Below are 18469 nucleotides of genomic sequence, written 5' to 3'. Positions count from 1 at the left end.
ATACATAATCTATACCCTATTAAATTTTTTTGACTCACATGTGAGAACAGCATTCACGTCCTAAATCATACTTACCAGGAAAAGGAGCATAGTGGGGCCTCACATAAGACTGTAAGGTTTACTAGGTTAGGAATCAGGGAAAACATTATAGGTGAAGGAGCATTTTAACTGGTAGAAGGAGCATCTGACTTCTCATAAGCCTGCTCAGAGCTGTCAGGTTTAATTTCAGAAGTCCTTAGCATGGCAGTGAAGGACCTCCAACACTTGGACAGGAAGAATCACAAGAAAGGCATATCACCTCTACTGACAGACATGGTCAATGAGCATTTGCTTCCCAGTTCAGGTTTCAACTGACCAGAAGTGTTTTACCGTCGGAAAACCAGTTAGAAGGCAAGCTGTACATCTTGGCACTCGGTAGAAGCACAGAAATCTTCTGAGCTAAAGCAAACGAAAATCGACTGACAGCCACCAAGTACCGGCACGCTGCCATACTGCCTTTTGCCAATCAAACCTTTGGCGTTAGCTAATTTTAAAGCTGTCAAGTGGGACACTTGAACACATGATCCCGGTGGAACAGGGTGACTTTGGTTTATCTGGATGCCCCCAAACCAACTGGGAATGTGTTAAAGGGCGCTATTGGCAATGTGTAAAAAGATTTGACCTCTCCTTCGCTGTGACAGGATGACTATGCCTTTAAATCCTCGTCTGCTAGGTATACATCTGAGTGTGTATGAATGAAATAGTTTCCCCTACGCAGAGGTGCTGAGGGGGAAGTTAGGAGATGAAATGAGTTAGTGAAGGTGTTGATAAATTCACATTAGGGGTGTAATACGCCATGTGGGAACCTCACACACTCACACCCACGTGCAGTTTTTCACCGCGGCTCCCGGGGTACCACCCCAGGAGGATTCCGGCTTCTTTCCCGCAGGCTTTTTTCCCTCAGGCTTCAGGCGCACCGAGAGTTCCTTACGAACTCCGCGCACGGCTTCTCTTCACTCCGAGGTCGCTCGCGCGTCTCCTACCGGCGTCAGGAAAAAGACCCCACCTGCGGCACACCGGCGCCCACCGCCCAGCAACCCCGCCCCGGAGGCGGGGCCTTGTGGCAACGTCATGGCGCTGCGCCGGGTCAAAGTTCAGCCCCGCCCTCCTCCCCGCGCCGTCTCCTTGGCCTGCGCCGCCGCCGCTCGTGGTTCGGGTCGCGCTCCTTCCGCTCCGCCGCCTGCTTGCGAGTGCTGCCCGGCAGGCCGCCATGGCGAACGTGGCCGACACGAAGCTGTACGACATCCTAGGCGTCCCTCCCGGCGCCAGCGAGAACGAGCTGAAGAAGGTACTGGAGCGAGCCGGCCGGCGGGCGGGGCGAGGGCGCGGGGCCTGCGCGGTCGGGGCGGCCTGAGCCGGGCTGAGGCGCGGCGACGGCGGGGGCGCAGTCGGCTCTGCTGACCTTGGGCCTCCGCCCGCCGGCCGTGCGCAGACGCGGCCCGCCACCTCGGCGCCCCGGGCCACCCGGAAAAACAGGTCGGACCGCGGCGCTCGTGCCGCCCGGCCGGGGAGGAGCTGATCCCCGGCGCCGGTGTGGGGCTGAGGGCCGCAGCCTGGGGCGCTGAACAGGCTCCTCCCTCTGTCTCCCTCGCCGGGCAGCCGGAGCAGCATGGGTCTGTTTAGAAGCTTTGTTCTTGGGCTGGAGATGTCAATACCCCGTGGCCGCTTCTGGGATGAGTTGTCGTGTGTCCCAGCCAAACACCTGAGTGTGCACTCACTAAAAATAAGACAGGTCTCATTGTTGTCCTTTGTAGTAATACAAAATCATCTTGGGACTTAAGGAATTAATAAAGTCATCATCTTCTCTGGCTGTCGGTTATCCAATCTGAATGTATAAACTGAGAAAAATAAGAATGCCCCGCTAGTGCTGGGACTGGTAAAGTCCAAAGAAAAAAAGACTTCCTGTTACTCTACCGGAAATGGTAGGCTGTGTTATATAATTCATGAGTCTGTGTAAAGACTTACATGGTGCTTACCCACATCACTTAATTGTAAGTATGTAGCTTCAATACCACCTAGGACTCCAGTTAGCCGACTGTGTGCCAATTAAACATCACTTAGGACCTCCTGGGTGTTTTCCTGTTTGAGGGCAGGCGGAGGAGCCAGCAGCCAGCCTGGGGAGAAATACTTGGTAGAAGTATCCTTTGCTTAATTTGTAGTAGTGACTGGGTTTCTCTAAAATATAGTCACCCAGTCTAAAATTTGTTTGGTCATTGTGCTCTTGGTTTGGTTACTGGCCATCAAAGGCATTTGATAAAAGTTCAAAAAGAAAGAAAACAAGAAATAATGTTTCAGTATCTTTTTCTTTGTTTTGTTTTATTTGTATTTTCAGTAACTTTGGTTACATTATTGACAAGTATGCAGTATTGAAGTGGAAGATCAAATAGTGACATTTTTGGACAGCTGTTGTAACTTTAGGACATTGCTTCTTAGAAAAGTGGATATCTTAAATTGTTTGCTGTGTATAACTCTTTTCCAAAATCTTTTTGAAGGCATACCGAAAGTTAGCCAAAGAATACCATCCTGATAAGAATCCAAATGCTGGAGATAAAGTAAGTTATTTGGAGTTTTATTCCTGGGGGTTTAGTTTTAAAGTGAAATTTAAAATAGATTACCCTCCCAGAAATAAAGGAGTGACGTAGGGAAAAGTCCATTTATGCCTACAGAGTGAAACTTTTGCTATTTTAACTTACTTGAAAATGACCACAGTAAAATCTAATGCTTGTAATATTCTCCAAAAATAAGAAAAATTATAGCTACTGAGCTAGCTCAGTGTTAGAGTCTTTGCCACAATGGGAGGAAGGTTGTCCTTTGACCTCCATACCCGCTCCCACACTCATGTGCATGTGCAGTAATAACTTCCAGAGGACTGTCTTAGTTTTACAATGAGGATTCTAAGATTTCTAGCAGTAGGTGAGGACTAGAAGGAAACCAAGCGAAACCCAGAGCTTTTTATTGGAGTTAGTGAGTTCTGGTTTTTTGGAGCCTTTCTCACACTCTTGCATTTAATGCACTTGTTTTTATTTTTACTTCTACTTTATAGTTTAAGGAAATAAGTTTTGCATATGAAGTATTGTCAAATCCAGAGAAGCGGGAGCTCTATGACAGATATGGAGAGCAAGGTCTCCGGGAAGGCAGCGGCGGAGGTGGCGGCATGGATGATATTTTCTCACATATTTTTGGTGGAGGATTGTTTGGCTTCATGGGCAATCAAAGTAGAAGTCGAAATGGCAGAAGAAGAGGCGAGGACATGATGCATCCACTGAAGTGAGTCTCTTAAAGAAATGCTCCAAATGCTGACACTTCCGTGTTACTGCAGAGTAATTTGTCCTCTATTTTAAAATTCGTATTTTAAACTGTGGTCTTATTAAGTAACAAAGTGAATTAGTTAATTGGACGTATTTTGTGTCAGACCTAAAAGGGTGGAGGGGTGCTCTAGAAATGTGGGTCAGTTGGTAAAGAGTTTAACTCGCAGACACAAAATTCTGATTTAAGCCAGGTTGGGTGGTCTTTACCTATAATTACAGGACTGGAGGGGTAGAGGCAAGAGGATCAGACTTCAAGGTCATATATACAGCTAGTTTGAGGCCAACCTGGGACACACAACTCAAAACCAAAACAACCAAGGTCTTAAAGAATAGTTGGTTTTTACTGAGATCTTTTTTTTTCACATGCTGTTGAGGTAGCCTATTATATGATTGAAAATTTCAAGTGTGAATATTCTTTGAAGTATTTTAAGTCAAAAGAATAGTTGCTTGTTTCGATTATTTACTTGGAAAAGTCCCTCATTACTCGATCTTCAGTGCTAACTCTCCTAAATTGGTTTCCATGGAGCCTACTGGCTTCCAGCCTGGCATAACCGTCAACATATAAGCAGTGTGGACTTTGAATTTGAACTAAGACTCCATAGTTCCTCTACAGTCTGAAAATAGTCATTTTTCAGATTTTAAATTTATTTTTAAAAATTTATATATTTTAAAATTATTTCACTAAGAATGTTTTTAATAACAAATGCTAGAAACTGAATTGAGGTGGGGAACACTGAAGTTTTAAGACAGGGTCTCATGAGCCAAGGCTGATTATGAATTCCTGATATCCTGCCTCCACATCAAAAGTACTGGAATTACTACGGTGTATGATCATGCCTGGCTCTTAGTTGTTTATTTAAAATATTTCAGTTAGAGTTTTTGTTGTTATGGTGGGTGGCAGCAGGTGCTAGCTACCCTGTACAAGTGAAGGTCAGGACAGATTGTAGGCTTGATTGAATTGCTTCTGTTAGCATGAGGGTTCCAGGGATTGGACTCAGGGAGGCAGGTTTGCAGGTAATCCATAGCCATCCTACTGGTCTAGTTTTTTGTTTGCTTGGATTTATTGATTTATTTATGTGTTTTGCTTGCATGTATGTATGTATGTATGTATGTATGTATACTACAAGTGCCTGGTTCTCGAGGAGGTAAGAAGAGAGTGCCAGGTTCCCTGAAACAAGAGTTCCAGATGGCTGTGAGCTGCCATGTGGATGAAATTGAAACTGGGTCCACTGCAAGAATGAGTTCTCCAGCCCCACCATACATAAGTGCCAAGGATTGAACCCAGATACTTGTGCTGCAGGCACATTACAACTGATCTGTCTTCAGAGATCACCCCTTCCCCTTTATTTTAAACTAGAGCTTGCTAGGTAGTCTAAGAAATGTCCCTCCTACGTCTCGTCCTGAATGCTAGGATTACAGGTGTGCATGGTCATACATGCCTACTAACATTCTTTTGAGTGGCTTTATTATTCTACTTCATGATGATTAGGGATGTGCAGGGGCCTAGAATAGGTACTGTTGCTGTGTATTTCTTTGTATGCTCTTTTATCTCTAGCAGATTCCTAGCCAAGCATTCATAGCTTTATTTCTTTTTGAGATAGTATCACACTGTAGCTAAGGCTGACCTTGACTTCTTAACAGTCCACCTGCATCGAGCTTTCAAGTGTTGGGATCATAGATGAGAGGTAGTATCCCTGACTTGACATCTGTATTTTGAAGCTGATAAAACCTAATTGCTTTAGAGAAATTTTGCCAGTTTAAGCCTCTCTGGAAAGTGTCAATGTGGTCAAATTATTACTTAACAGTTTTTCTTGGTCTTGTAAGACTTAAGATGTAGATCAGTATATTGATATTTGGATGTGATGGTGTATTATTGGTAATTATTCATCTATAAGTGTTTTTTTTTAATTTTTGTTTTGTGTGAACATTCAAATTGGGGAGGACAGCTTGTGGGGAGTTGGTTCTCTTCCACCATGATCAAATTTAGACCTTCAAGTGCCTTTATCTGCTGAGCCATCTTGCCTGCCTATGAGTGTTACTTTATACTGTCTACAACATGTGAAATTTAAGCTTAAAGTAACAATTTGGTGAAAGGCTGAATACCATAAAATAGTGTAGGTGACTTGGAAAATGACTTGACTATTTTTTTTGTTCCTTTACCTGAATTCAAGGATTTTAAATTAATTAGGAATGCTTAAAGGCTGGGTGTGTGTAGATCGATGGCAGAGCCCACTTAGCACATGTGGAGTTTGGGGAACAAGAGACAAGCAGACCTCTTGATACTTTGAAGATGTGTTAAAAGTTATTCAGGGCCACCATGCAATGTCCATCATGAACACCAGGATACTTCCATGAAGAGAGCTTCTCTTCTGAGCTCACCCAGCAGTTGGTACAAGCCACCAACAAGCTAATCCAATACATCACAGCTTTTGGCTGATCCTATAGAAAGCTGCTTTATGACTTACAGGTTGATTGCCTATGCATCAGCCCAGATGAGATCTGTACCAACTGTTACATCATGAACTTGTTCAACCATGTCTGTAATGCTCCCATCTTGAGTGCTGTCCCTCCTTACCTGCACTGACATTCGCAGAGCCTTGCTGCACAACACAGTATTCTGTGCTCATCCACCCTTAGTGATGTCTGCTTTCTAAACAAGAAAAATAAATGGTTTAGAGGAGGGGAAAAAAAGAGTTGTTCAGATATGATTTAGCAGGGTCTTTAGAAACTGAAAAGGTTGAAAGTTTCTCTGTTGAAACTATGTTCTTTCCATTTTTTCTGCTACAGTATATGACTTTTTAAACATATACAACTTAAGTGCCTCTTTTTTAATTTTTAAAAACTTATATGTATGACTATATTCCTGCATACTTGTGTGTGCCTTATTTCTGTAGAGTTAAGCAGAAAGTCTGATCTCCTGGGACTGGATTTACAGACAGTTGTAAGCCTCCAAATGTGGTTACTGGGAATTGAACCCAGATCCTCTGGAAGGGCAGCCAGTGCTCTTAACCACTGAGCCATTTCTCCAGGCCCTTAAGTGCCTATCTTAAGCTATAATATACATTTGTAATCTAATTACCCATAGTGTACCCTTCCCTCCAGTACAGCTCTAACTCTAGAATCAGTGCTTACATGACTTTGGCCAAGTTAGTTAGCTTTTCTATGCTCTAGTTTTTATCACATAAAATTGGGTGGTAATTACAATTAGAAGCTAGGAATATAGCTTAGTTGCTAGAATGCTTGTCTGGCACAAAGGAGTCCCTGGGTTCTCTCTGTGCTACATAAAACTGGGCAAGATGATACGTGCCTGTAATCCTAGCACTTGGGAAGTAGAGGCAAGGGGATCCATATTAGTTTAGGGTCAGTTTTGGCTGCATTTTGAGTTTGAAGCCAGTGTGAGTCACAAGATTTGTCTTTAGAGAATTGAAATGATCAGTGTATAAATAGCATCAAGTTGGTTCAAAGAATTATTTTTGCTGGGCAGTGGTGGCAGTGGATGTCTTGGCTCTCTTTCATCTCAACACATAGGAGGCAGAGGCAGACAGATCCTAGGAGTTTGAGGACAGCCATGGCTACACAGAGAAACTCAAGAAAAATTTTTAGTGCAAGCGTGTGTGTGTGTGTGTGTGTGTGTGTGAGAGAGAGAGAGAGAGAGAGAGAGAGAGAGAGAGAGAGAGAGAGAGAGAAAGAGAGAAAGAGAGAGAGAGTGTGTGTGTGTGTACAAGTGCTCGGGCAAGAAGAGGGGGGTGGGGGAGGGAGAGATCAGAGGCTCTAGAGCTGTGGTTAACAGATGGTTCTAAATGTGAGGGCTGGGAACCAAACTTATCCTAAAGAGCACTGTTAATACCATGTCTATAGTCAAAGCTATTGAATTCTGTTACAAAAAAGTCAAGGTGAAATTTGCTCTGTAAGCTATTTTAATAAATATTGGCAAAATTTGGTTGAACCTGCTTTTTTTCTCTGCAGAGTATCTTTAGAAGACCTGTATAATGGCAAGACAACCAAACTACAACTTAGCAAGAATGTGCTCTGTAGTGCATGCAGTGGGTAAGTGTGTTGTTGCTTACACCGTCCCTGCTGTTTTGAGTGGCATGCTCAGACTCTATACTAGGTAAAATTTTCATTTTCTTGATTTAAAGCTTAATAAGCAGCTGGACATTTTTTGATACCTCTAATGGTCACTTTAATAATGTTGCTGGGGAGTTACAAAGCACAGTTTGTATTTTTTTAATGACTGTAATGGTTTGTAGGCAAAAATGTGATTCGTACTTTTGTTTTAGCCAAGGTGGAAAGTCTGGAGCTGTTCAGAAATGTAGTGCTTGTCGGGGTCGAGGTGTGCGCATTATGATCAGACAGCTGGCTCCAGGAATGGTGCAGCAGATGCAGTCTGTGTGCTCTGACTGCAGTGGAGAAGGTAAACGACCAGTGTCTTCTTTGCTTTTATATTTGAGTATGTTGGGAATTACAGAAGTCGAAAACATTGGCAGTTTGTTTTAAAAGATGGATCTTATGTATGTGGGTACACAGTCACTCTACTCACACACCAGAAGAGGGCGTCGGATCCCATCACAGATGGTTGTGGGCCACCATGTGGTTGCTGGGAATGGAACTCAAGACCTGTGGAAGAACACTTCTCTCCAACCCCCTATAATTTTTTAAAAGTAAGCTTACATTTATTTTATTTACAAAATGAAGATCTAATAGAAGATTGAAATTTATTATGCCATTACTGTTTCAGCATAGTGTCTCTAACCTAGGCTGGCCATGAACTGTATTCAAGGATGATCCTGAATTCTTAATCTGCCTCCACCTCTGAAAGCTGAGATACTATGCAAACTCAGCTAGAAATTAATCTAGCTCATGGCGTTCTGGGAAGGGGGGTATGAGCAATTCTGAAAAGTCCTAATCAAGTTCTGAATCTATTTTTAAGTTGGCTTTAAATTAAGGGAAGGAGAGGTGTGGCCAGTGTAACTAAGAAATTAAGTTGTTAATTAGATTGATTTATGTGGAGAATTTTGCCTCACCAACACTGAAGAGTACGCCCAAATCCTTGAGTATGCATTTCCACTTCCTATACCTACTCTATCCCTGGTAGTGGGGATTAAACCTAGGATCCTTACCACTGAACCATGTCCCCCAATCTTTCCTTTGACTGGTGGTTATTAGTATAGTTGTAGGACTTCCCTTTTCCAAATTGTTCTTGGAAATGATGAGTTCATTTTGAGAAGGTACATATTGGGCTGAGATGATAACATAGCATGAGGGCCTAGAAATGGTTATAGTTCCAGAAACCCTGTGTTAAGGCCAGTGGTACACTTTTAAGAATCTGTGCTAAGGAGAGAAGCTGATCTCAGGTGCTCACTGACCAGCCAGCCTAACCTACTAACCTCCAGGTCAGCTTCATTGAAGAAGACAGCTGAGGAATGACACCTGAGGTCTCCTCCCTAGCTTCGTGTTATATTCCAATGAGGAGTCTCTGCATTCTACGGTGTTAAGATTGCCAACTTCCCTACCAAGAAACCAAAATCAGCTGAAAACTAATAGTTTAGTTAAACATGGTGTAGTCCTCTATGCAGGAAGTAGAGACAGAAGGATAGTGAATTTTAAGCCTTTAGTAAGTTTTGACACTCGTTCATGGTAGCTTTAACCAGTGGCACCCAAATTACAAAGGTATCTTTGTATTAAGGGCACTGTCAACACACCTTAATGTTGGGGTATTCTTTCTTACTAGAAGCTTGAATGACCTCTCTTTGCAGGGGAGGTCATCAATGAAAAAGACCGCTGTAAAAAATGTGAAGGGAAGAAGGTGATTAAAGAAGTCAAAATTCTGGAAGTTCATGTAGACAAAGGCATGAAACATGGACAGAGAATTACGTTCACTGGGGAAGCAGACCAGGCTCCAGGAGTGGAACCTGGAGATATTGTTCTTTTGCTACAGGAAAAGGAGCATGAGGTAATTTCCTTTTTATTTATTCATTTTTTTCCCCTTTTTGTTTTATTCAGAATTGATCTTGCTTGTGAGAAATAGGATAGATCTGTTTGGATGCTTGGAACCCAAATAAAGGTGTTAAAGGAGTGTGGCTGAGTTAATTTTCAACTCACAGTGAGCATGGCTTACTTACTTATAGGAACTGACTAACAGACAAACCCACCGCGGTGTAGTCAGAGCACTATCAGTGTTAGTCTTTGCCCTGTTCTTATTGTAGATTAGCACTGCGCCCTTAAATGGTCTTGTCTCTACCTCATTTTTCTTTATGTAAAATAGATCCATTGGGCTGATGGTGTTATATTGGTGTGATGGGAGCCAGGGGCTTATGTCACAGTATATATCAGAGGACAGCTTTGTGGCATTAGTTCTTCCATGGTGGGTTCTGGGGTCAAACTCTGGTTGTCAGTCTTTTGTGGCAAGTGCTTTTTACCCTCTGAGCTATCTCACTGGCCCAGTTTCTAGATATTTGAAACATTTTTAATTAGTTTCTAATTGAATGTATATTGGTTATATCCATTTGAAGCAAAATAAACTTGTCTAGCAATGAGGTCAGTTGTGTGAAATTTTGATCATACCACTGAACATGTCTTACATTACTCCATTTACCCCCTTTCTTTCTGTTTTATACCCTAGGCTGACCCAGAACTTGCCATCTTTCTGTGCCCTATACCACATGCTTAGCTCACATACAGTTTTTTTTTTTTTTTTTTTTTTTTTACAAGAGCACAAATCTACTTTTATTTATTTACTCTCCATTAGTTTAAATCCGGGATGGTACAGCATCACACGGATTCTGTGTCCAATGGCCTTTGCAGGAAGGTTGCTTCGGAATTTGGCACGAACCATACCACTGTTTCCATGGGCCCGAGTTACTTTTCCCCAGATCACTCTGGTTTTGTTTGGTTTGCCTCCAGGAGTCACTGTATTGTTTTTTGCTTTGTACACATAAGCACATCTCTTGCCTAAGTAGAACTCGGTTTCATCTCGGGCATAAACGCCTTCAATTTTAAGAAGAGCCGTGTGCTCTCTTTGGTTCCGGAGACCTCGCTTGTAGCCAGCAAAAGTGGCCTTGCACCACAGCCTTCCGGACATACTTGCGATCTTTGGAAGTCCTGTTCCCAGCAGGCCTCCACAGGCGCCAAGATGGCGGAAAGCTCACATACAGTTTTTAATACCTTAGTAGCACATTTATAATCCCAACCCCTAGGAAATCAAGACAGGAGAATAAGTTTGAGATCATTCAGGGTTATATAGGTAACTCTAGGTCTTAGAGATGGCATCAGAGGTAGCCTTGGCAGGGTAGCCCCAGTACCGACTGTCAACATCAGCTTCTTGGGCACAGAAGCAGAGACAATGCCACTACCTCTGTGGGCAAGGATGACCAGCACAGGGCCTTATACCTTGCATAGGATATTGTGGGGCTTTCTAATCTTGGTTCTCCAGTACCTTTGATTCTGTCTGATCTGGCCAAACCAAGTCTGCTTTTTCAGCATTGGCATGATCTTTAAAACCTCATTCTTAAAAGATGCTTTCCAAGGGCTGGAGAAATGGCTCAGTGGTTAAAAGTACTTGCTGCTCCTATTGAGGACCCCAGTTTAGTTCCCAGCAACCACATGGTGTCTCACAACCTTCTATAACTCCCATTTCCAGAGGATCAGGTGCTGTCTTCTGAGATCTCTCTCTCTCTCTCTCTCTTTCTCTCTCTCTCTCTCTCTCTCTCTCTCTCTCTCTCTCTCTCTCTCTCTGTGTGTGTGTGTGTGTGTGTGTGTTTTAATAGTTTACTGTAAAAGATTTATTACAATGGCTTATAGGCTGTGGTCCAGCTAGTCAACAATGGCTGTCTACTAATGGAAGGTCCAGGAATGCAGTAGTTGCTCAGTCTCCATGGCTGGATGTCTCACTTAGTCTTCAGCATACATCAGAATCCTGAAGGAGGAGGCTCTAAAGCCAGTGAGGAATGGACTTGACAGTAAGAGCAAGGCAAGGAGAGGACAGCTTCCTTCTTCCATGTTCTTATATAGGCTGCCAGCAGAAGGTGTGGCCCAGATTAAACATGGATCTTCCTACCTCAAAAGATCTGAATTAAAGGTATAATTTCCTGTCTCAAAGATCCAGAGAAGTGGGTCTTCCCATTTCAGATGATTTGATTAATTAAAAAAAAAAAAAATCCTTACAGTAAGGTCTGCAATTTGTGTTTTAGTTAATTCCAGATGTAGTCAAAATAATAACCAAGAATACTAGTCATCACAATTAACATAAAAGAGATAATTGCTAGGTAAATTTAGTAATGTCAGATTCTTTGATGGGCAGAGATCTTCAAGGCCTTGTTAGGCAGTCCAGCTACAGTGATGCACTCCTTGCCTTAGGCTTTGCCTCCATGTGTTTCACAACCTCAGTGCTGCATACCTAGGTGGGGCTGAATCCTCTGGTAGCCTCTGTGGCCTCCCAAGCCTTCTCCATTTACTATTTGGTGTTTTCCCAAGGAAGGAGCTGTATTTTTTAAAAAGTAAAATCATTTCAAAATTACAACAAGGTCATATTGAAAAGCAAATTTTAGATTTTGAGTTATTCTCACAAATTTGTGACTTGATTCCTGGACCACCCTTTCTGATGTGCTGGTCAGATCTTATGAAGAGGAGTGTGCTACTGGGTATTTCAGTGTTGCATGTTTTTGGATGACTGGAAAATAAGGATAGTATCTAAAATTCTGCTTTAAGATCTCTTTTTTCCTTTGTGTTTTTTTCAAGACAGTTTCTCTGTGTAGCCTGGCTGTCCTGAAACTTGAACTCACAAGTTCTGCCTGCCTCCGTCTCTGCCTCCCAAGTGCTATTACTACCCATTTATTCAATATTATTCAATATTCCTGTGCATAATGCCTCTAAGACTCAAGAGGTGGTAGGCTAGAAACTGTAGCCACATCACTGAAAGTATAAACGGTTTATGGTTTAGATACCACTGGGGCATTCTGAGTGTTGCACATACCATAATCCCAGTGCTTAGGGTTAAGATTGTTGACAGCACTAGTAGTGCATATGGAATTGCAGTGGACTGCCTAGGCTAGAAAGTAATAACGGGTAGACGTTAAGCATTCTAGATTTGGTTTTACTGTGACCAGGGCAGTAGACGTGTGAACCAAGGATGAGGTTTAGCCAGCTTGGTTAACTCACCTCACTTGGAAGAATAAAACCACAAACTTACTTGCATTTTGAACTAGAACATAGGGAGGGCTTCTTGTATATGTTAAGAAAGTCATTGTCCATTTTGCAGCTTTGGGCTTTTTTCCCTTTGAATACTATCTGGAAAAAAAATGAGATTGGATGGGTGCAGTGGCTGAAACTATAAACGGGGTAAAAGCTAATGAGCTTTGGGGGTATTATGTCGTGTGCGTTCGTTCATCCTACTGTGTTGCTCTTCTGTGGGTGCTGGTGTCTGTACAACACAAGCATAGATTTGGGTTGTGTTAGTTTCTTCTCAATAACTGCTTCAGAAATTACTGAAACTCCTGAGTGTTTTATCTGTGTGCTTCATTCATCTTTTCACAAGTCCTCTGGCAACAGAAAGAGAAAGGAGAACTTGGGCATTTTTAATTATACATACTTTAAATTGGGTGCTTCTGTACAAGAACATGGCATTACTTTTTGCTCCTTTTGTAGCATTAACAAACATTGAAACGCTGGCATTTTGTTATAGCATTTTTTAAAACAGCATTGAAGCATTCTGCTTTTTAAAGATCTGACAGTCCTGTTAGAAGAGACCCTGAGTAAATGTGCATAACTAATCTACAGTCTTTGGTTCTCACTTGCAAACTTGAGCATCACATTAGAATTCCTTGCTGGACCAAAAATGTTTATTTCTAACATGCTCCCTGAAGCTGTTGAACCTGATGTTCTAAAGCCACGTTTAGGAGAATTTATTTTATGGGTAAATTTGGGAGAACCATTTAGGAAAAGAACAACATTTTCAGTTGTCCTTTGAACCAACCAAAATTGTTCTTCAGATTTTGCATTTCAGATTTGTGGAACCAGTAAGAACACCAATTGAGTAATGGAGAACTCTTTGACAAAAATAGAAGTGTGAGGTGAACCCTTCGGTGGGCTAGAGGTTAATAGAGTAAAGGAATGGGAGAGTGCTGGGGGCTGCTCCATGGACAACATGAAGACCTTAGCTCAGATCCCAGCACCCACATAGAATGTTGGCATGGCCACATGTGTGGATGACAGAGACAGGAGGATTGCTGGGTCTTAATAGCACTAACCTAGTGTAGGTTTAGTGAGACTGATAGAGCAGAACACCAGAAGTCTTCCTCTGACTTCTACATGTCCCTCCCTGCATACACATCTACATATATCACACTCACAGACCCATCTGAAGAAAAGGGAAGCTTATTAATGGAAGGAATCTTCCTGTGTTTTGCGGATAGGCAGAAATTTCCCAGAATTTAGGTGTTAGTTCTTTTTGTGCTTCTTTAATGGTGTGGGGTCAGTTAGCATACAAATGGGATTTAATGGTCTGGCAGTCGCTTTGGTCCAGTTTCTAGTAGTCTACTTGTGGCCTATAGACATCAAAGATTAGCTTTGGGTAGACATTAAGCTGGCTTACTTAGTACTCAGGAAAACCAAGACACTTGTTGGGTTTTTATTTTTTGTTTTTTTTTTTTTTTTTTTGAGACAACAAAACCAAAGGGTCTACAAATTAGGCTGGCTTTGAGCTCAGAGCCTGTCTCCTGAGCACTGTAAGGCATGAGCCACCACTCTGGCACACTTTTTTTTTTTTTTTTAAACAAATTTTGATGACCTTTTCACTAAGTTAATTTTATTTCAGTTTAAATATAGGTTTGGCAAATTTTAAGTAAAAATTACAAGTTGAATTATTTTGAAATTGATTTTTTTTTCTTCCTCCCAGACATTGAAGCCCAGTACATTCTCAGTACTTACTCTGCCTTTGCAATGCTGATGCAAAAACTCAGCTCTCATCTTGTCTCAAGGGGACAAGAGAATTTATTCTGTAGCCGAGTGTGAATGGCTATAACCTGTAACTCGAATTCATGTTACAGCAAAATCAATGTTACAGTATTAGAAGCAGTAACCAAACAAAGTCACAAATCAAGATACTTTCCAAATACATCAGTAGAAAGTAGGCAATTACAGCAAAGTACAGAACTCTCAGCTGTCGGCCTCGGATGTTTGTCAGATGACTCTTAGCCTTGGGTTGGTAGAAAGTACAGTTCTGTTAATGTATTCTGAAAGGTTTTATTTAAGTCCTACATAGTGATGGGCAGAGTAGCTAATTTGAGGGACTAAAGATAGCCCAAGATAAATTATCAGGCTCTGAACTTGTAGTGTTCTGGTTTTATCACTCTCATAGAAGATGTAGCTTCTCCCTGGAAACTTTGATTGATAGCAGTATGTAGTGTATAGGTGTATGCTGTAAGATGGAGTAAGTCAGCTGTAGTGTTTGCTATGTAATTTGCATTAAGCAAGTTTTGATGTTGAGAGGGTATTTTTTGTTTGGCGGTTTGTTTGTTTGTTTGTTTTGAGACAGGTTTCTCTCTCTAAGAGCCGTCCCTGGCTGTCCTGGAAATTACTCTGTAGACTAGGATTCCTCTGTTTTCTGAATGCTGGGATTAAAGGCATACACTACCATGCCTGGCCCAATTTTTGGTTTTTTATGTATATGCATGTTTTCTCTCATTGTGTGTGTATGTACCTCGAGTGGGCCTGGTGCCCAGAGGGCCTTGGATTCTTTGGAACTGGAATGTGGATAGTAGTGAGCCACCATGTGGGTGCTGGGAACCAAACCTGCAACAGCAGCAAGTACAGCTGATTGTCTCTCCAGCCCCAAGTTTGAATTTTACATGAGATAAAACTTCTTTGTACATATGAAGTGCAAAATTGAGTCCTTAGCTTTTCCTGGCTGCACCTTACTGGTTTAGCTTTTTTTCACAGAACACTGATCTTAGACTCCCTTCTTGCCTCTTTGGAATCACGTAATAGAAGTTTCTGGCATACTCCTTGAGAGTAGCTAGCTCTACTGATAAAAAGCTTTGACATGAGGGACAGTGGCATTTCGGCTCTGAAGGTGAATGGTAGAGTTAAGATTCTGAAATTGACTTAAGCAGGGTGGTGTGATTCATGCTTTTGTTTTTGTTTTCTTAAGTATGTTTTGTGTATACTTTGTAGGTTTTCCAGAGAGATGGGAATGATTTGCATATGACATATAAGATAGGACTTGTTGAAGCTTTATGTGGATTTCAGTTCACATTTAAACATCTTGATGCTCGTCAGATTGTGGTGAAATACCCCCCTGGCAAAGTAATTGAACCAGGTAAATGATTTCATCTTATCCAGGTCATCTGTGTTTTGTTAACAATTCATGTTTATAGTGGGTAACAAAGGAATATTATTGAGTATCTTTCTTGGGTAAAATTCTTATCTAATTTCCTTTTTTAAAATAATAGGATGTGTTCGTGTTGTTCGAGGTGAAGGAATGCCACAGTATCGTAATCCCTTTGAAAAGGGTGATCTTTACATAAAGTTTGACGTGCAGTTTCCTGAAAACAACTGGATCAACCCAGACAAACTTTCTGTAAGCTGGTTTTTAATGTTCTTAAGCAGCTGACTTGTGGCTCTCCCTTTGGCTTTCTCTCATTTTTTTTCTTGCTTTCTTTTGTGTTTCTTCTCTCTTTATTTTGTCTTATTATAGGGTCTCCTGCCACCTGGACCCCAGGCTGGCCTAGAACTCACGGTTATATGTATTTCCCATCTCAGTCTTTTGATTGCTGAGATTAATCACTTTTGAGACAGAGTCTCTATAGTGGCTTCTCTTTTAATGTTAGCATGGTTGATGGTTTATGGTTGATGTTTTTTCTGTTTGTTTTGAAAATTATGTTGGCTGATGTAAATGTTTATGGGACAACCAAGCAAGGTGGTTATAATTGACTGAAGTATGAGGTACTGGGAAGGCTTTGAACTCTGAAGAGCACATCCCTCAGCCAGCACTGTCTGAGGTGAAGTTTCTAGTGTTTAAATATTTATTTTGTGTGAATGTTGGCTGTGTAGTTGAGGCCTTGTGTCCAAAAGTGTGTGTGCATGCACATCTCCTGTTTTTGTTTCATGAAGGAATTAGAAGATCTCCTGCCATCTAGACCAGAAGTTCCTAATGTAATTGGAGAGACAGAAGAAGTGGAGCTTCAGGAATTTGACAGTACTCGAGGCTCTGGAGGTGGTCAGAGGCGTGAAGCCTATAATGATAGCTCTGATGAAGAAAGCAGCAGCCATCATGGACCTGGAGTGCAGTGTGCCCATCAGTAAACTGCAGGCGATGCACAGGTGGATTTTCTTTCCACATTTGCCGGATTTGCCAGCTGCTGGAGTACCTGACGAGTCCAGAGGAACTGATGGACATCTGCTGATCTATGTGTAACTTCTAAAATTGGTATAGTATCCACAGAGTGTATAATTTAAACTAACCACAAAGCTTTTCATCTTCATTTCGACTGTTCTGTAGCAGAGTAAAGCACTTGAAATAAGACTCCCTTTCACATGTGGGTTATAAGTTTCAGTCCTGGTATCTGCTTGATTTTTATCAGTTTTGTGTAGACTTTATGTTTCATATTTTAAACTCAGATCCAGCATTGTAAAGTTTGTACAATTTGTCCTGAAGCTTTGTGTTTGGCTGCACCTGCATAAGCTGCTACAAATAGAATAAAGAATTCATAGCCTGTATCTATCATTTAGATGCATGGAAAATGGGCTTTGCACACAATGGGTTTGAAGCTGACTGGGAACAATGGAAAAAATTACATTAGCCATGGTTGTAAAGTTTTTTGGCTTTTTTTTAAAACCATTTTGTGAAAGGTTTCTGAAACTTGATAATAAAAAGCAGTTGGTGTAAATTATTCTGTGTCACATTTTTAGAAAGAACATATTTTGAACTGTTAAAGTATCCTTACACTGAGGAGTGAATCTTTAAACAGCCTCTAAAAACCCATCAGCCCGAGGCTTTTGCCTTAGGTATCTGCCCATTTTATAGTTAAATAACACTAGTGTTGGTTGAAACAGGCCTTATTCACTTCGGTTGATGCTCTCTAGTATCAAGAACATCCTAGTTATCTGACTCTTCTTTACCTGAATATTGGGACAAACCCAGGCCTCTTACCCTCTTGCATCCCACTTTTTGAAAATAAGGTAATAGGTCAAAAATAAAACCATGTTTACATAGACCTGTTAAAATGCTGTCTTAATTAAATATTATGAAAAGTTGCTCTGTCTCATTAAGTTGAATATCTGACTTTAATTCTCTATGTAGACAACTAAGATCCTTAGGCTAGCAGAGATTCGCATGCATTGTCGCTGAGCCAGCGCCTCACTTGGATTATATCTGTCCTAAGGCGATAATGAAAGGATGTGTTTCCATCTCCTGAGGATGAGGTTTTCACTCCTGGAGTATTTTTAAAACATGTCAATTTGCGGTCCAAGTCATGCTAGGTACACACCTTTTACATTTGTCAAAGAAACAACAAAACAAAAGTGGAAATTCAGATTTGTCAATGTATTATACCATCTCTGAGCCTAATAGCACTTGAGTACATTTCTAGAGCTATTAGAACTTGGATGTAAAAATGTCCCAAAACTAATCAAGACCTGTGAGGGTTAAATTACTGCCCTGTCCACTCTACCTCCATTGTACAAAAATACTTTACAACAAGCCTGGGCAAAACTCAACCACATAATAGTTTTGTATTTGAAGTTATTTCCCCACGACACTTTAAGCTTAAGATGCAGTGATAATATAAACTTTGTAGCCTTTCCAATAAAGGTTTATAAAATCAGTTGCTCAGCAGTCTTCAGTTCTTCTGCCTAGGTTGTGTGTGTGTGCGCATTCTCGTGTGGTGCTGGGGACTGAACTCAGGCCCTTCTATGTGCCAAGCAGCTGCTTTCTCAGCTTTGCAATCCCCAGCTGCTCAGGATTTTTTGTTTTTGTTTTTTGACTAGAACAAAGAAAATTGCAAGCAGAAAACCTCTGACCTGCAAGTGCTTCTAACTGAATCACTTTCCAGTTTCTCCATACCATAAAGTTTATCTTTAAGGAAATACCCATTTCCTATATTTTAACATCTCAGCACCAATCACCA

The 18469-nt window shown here is 41.4% G+C and overlaps 2 protein-coding genes across 2 annotated transcripts; one reads left to right on the top strand and one right to left on the bottom strand.

The window, feature by feature from the left end:
• Window positions 1–835: 835 nt before the first annotated feature.
• Window positions 836–17233, top strand: DNAJA2 (DnaJ heat shock protein family (Hsp40) member A2; the record flags this gene model as incomplete). The annotated part of the gene is made up of 9 exons (XM_080936646.1): window positions 836–1327; window positions 2532–2591; window positions 3083–3306; window positions 7314–7394; window positions 7628–7761; window positions 9104–9300; window positions 15516–15660; window positions 15794–15921; window positions 16455–17233. The coding sequence occupies 9 exons, from the start codon at window positions 836–838 to the stop codon at window positions 16644–16646; spliced, it is 1653 nt and encodes a 550-aa protein (XP_080792772.1). The 3' UTR covers window positions 16647–17233.
• On the bottom strand, window positions 10078–10478 carry LOC308435868 (large ribosomal subunit protein eL33-like; the record flags this gene model as incomplete). The annotated part of the gene is made up of 1 exon (XM_080936624.1): window positions 10078–10478. The coding sequence occupies exon 1, from the start codon at window positions 10426–10428 to the stop codon at window positions 10078–10080; it is 351 nt and encodes a 116-aa protein (XP_080792750.1). The 5' UTR covers window positions 10429–10478.
• Window positions 17234–18469: the final 1236 nt, after the last annotated feature.

This window comes from Micromys minutus (assembly GCF_963924665.1).
Source record: "Micromys minutus genome assembly, chromosome: 24".
NCBI lineage: Eukaryota > Metazoa > Chordata > Mammalia > Rodentia > Muridae > Micromys > Micromys minutus.
The sequence above is the reverse complement of the archived record's forward strand: the minus strand, read 5'-3'. Positions and strand labels throughout refer to the sequence as shown.